Raw genomic sequence first — 1000 nt, forward strand, 5'->3', positions numbered from 1 at the left:
GTGGCTCATAGATTTGACTGTCTTTCTGTTATGGGCTGATTATCAGACTGTTTATTTTCTTCCATCTTTCTTAGGAGACCTGACTTCATGGGATTATTATCCCTGTGGGATATGGTGCGACTGGTCAACATGTTAATTGTGTTCAGGTTTCTGCGGATTATTCCGAACATGAAGGTGATTCCTCATCCCTCCACAATTCTGATTTCTTTGGTCAAATTTTGTTAGAGCCTTTCCGAATAACACGTAGATTGCAATTCTCTTGCATGTGAGTGGGATCATAGCTGAGCTCCTCACAAACAGCACCTCACAAACTCACTGTCTCTTCAGCTGATTTTCTCTCTTGGGGCAAGTTCTGTTGATACTGATAAAGTGGGCAAACTTAGCCAGAAACATTTGTGCAACCTGTGTAGTGCTCTAGTCTTAGGTGAGTGGGTAGGTTATCCTTGAAGAACTTTGTGCTCAGGGTGGGGACAAATTTGCTTTCAATAGCTACTGCTAGACATTTGGGTAATGCAAAGGGGGTTTTGGGACAAATCCCTCTCCACTTTGCTAGTATGGTCATTTCCACCAGAATCTGTAAGTCAGGAATCACTTTGACTTGTTTGTTTGTTGTGATATTGCATTTACTTGCTTGAAAGCTAAGGCCAAGTTCATGTCAGTTGCAGGACTTGCATTTTACTTCAATAAGCCATAAATACCTACCTGATGTAATCAGAGGTCATGATGTCTGTGGGAAGTGTAAAATAGAAATGATGGGGATCAATTATGAAGCAGTCACCCTGGAGCTGTGGGGTGCATGTGTTTTGGTGTCCTCCAACACTTCCCACCCCTTCTAGTCATACTAGACATATAGTCCTTTAAGTCATAGTGCCTGTGGCTTACATTTAAAACTTGTCATGAGTCTGTGTGTGAAAAGGACTACAGCATTGTTCAGTCATTTTAAATACCTCATGGAAATGGTGCTGTATAGTAGATGTCCTGCAGTTAGATATATCTCTCT

The 1000-nt window shown here is 41.5% G+C and overlaps 1 protein-coding gene across 1 annotated transcript in view; it reads left to right on the top strand.

Moving 5' to 3' along the window:
• The window catches only part of TPCN2 (two pore segment channel 2), a gene marked incomplete at its 5' end in the record, with an annotated part of 21885 nt that overhangs the window by 15184 nt on the left and 5701 nt on the right, over positions 1 to 1000 (top strand). The window contains one exon of the mRNA XM_009081055.1: positions 75 to 174. Within this exon, the coding sequence (XP_009079303.1) occupies positions 75 to 174 (100 nt within the window). The remainder of the gene's footprint in view (positions 1 to 74; positions 175 to 1000) is intronic.

Source organism: Acanthisitta chloris, unplaced genomic scaffold (assembly GCF_000695815.1).
Source record: "Acanthisitta chloris isolate BGI_N310 unplaced genomic scaffold, ASM69581v1 scaffold4298, whole genome shotgun sequence".
Lineage (NCBI taxonomy): Eukaryota > Metazoa > Chordata > Aves > Passeriformes > Acanthisittidae > Acanthisitta > Acanthisitta chloris.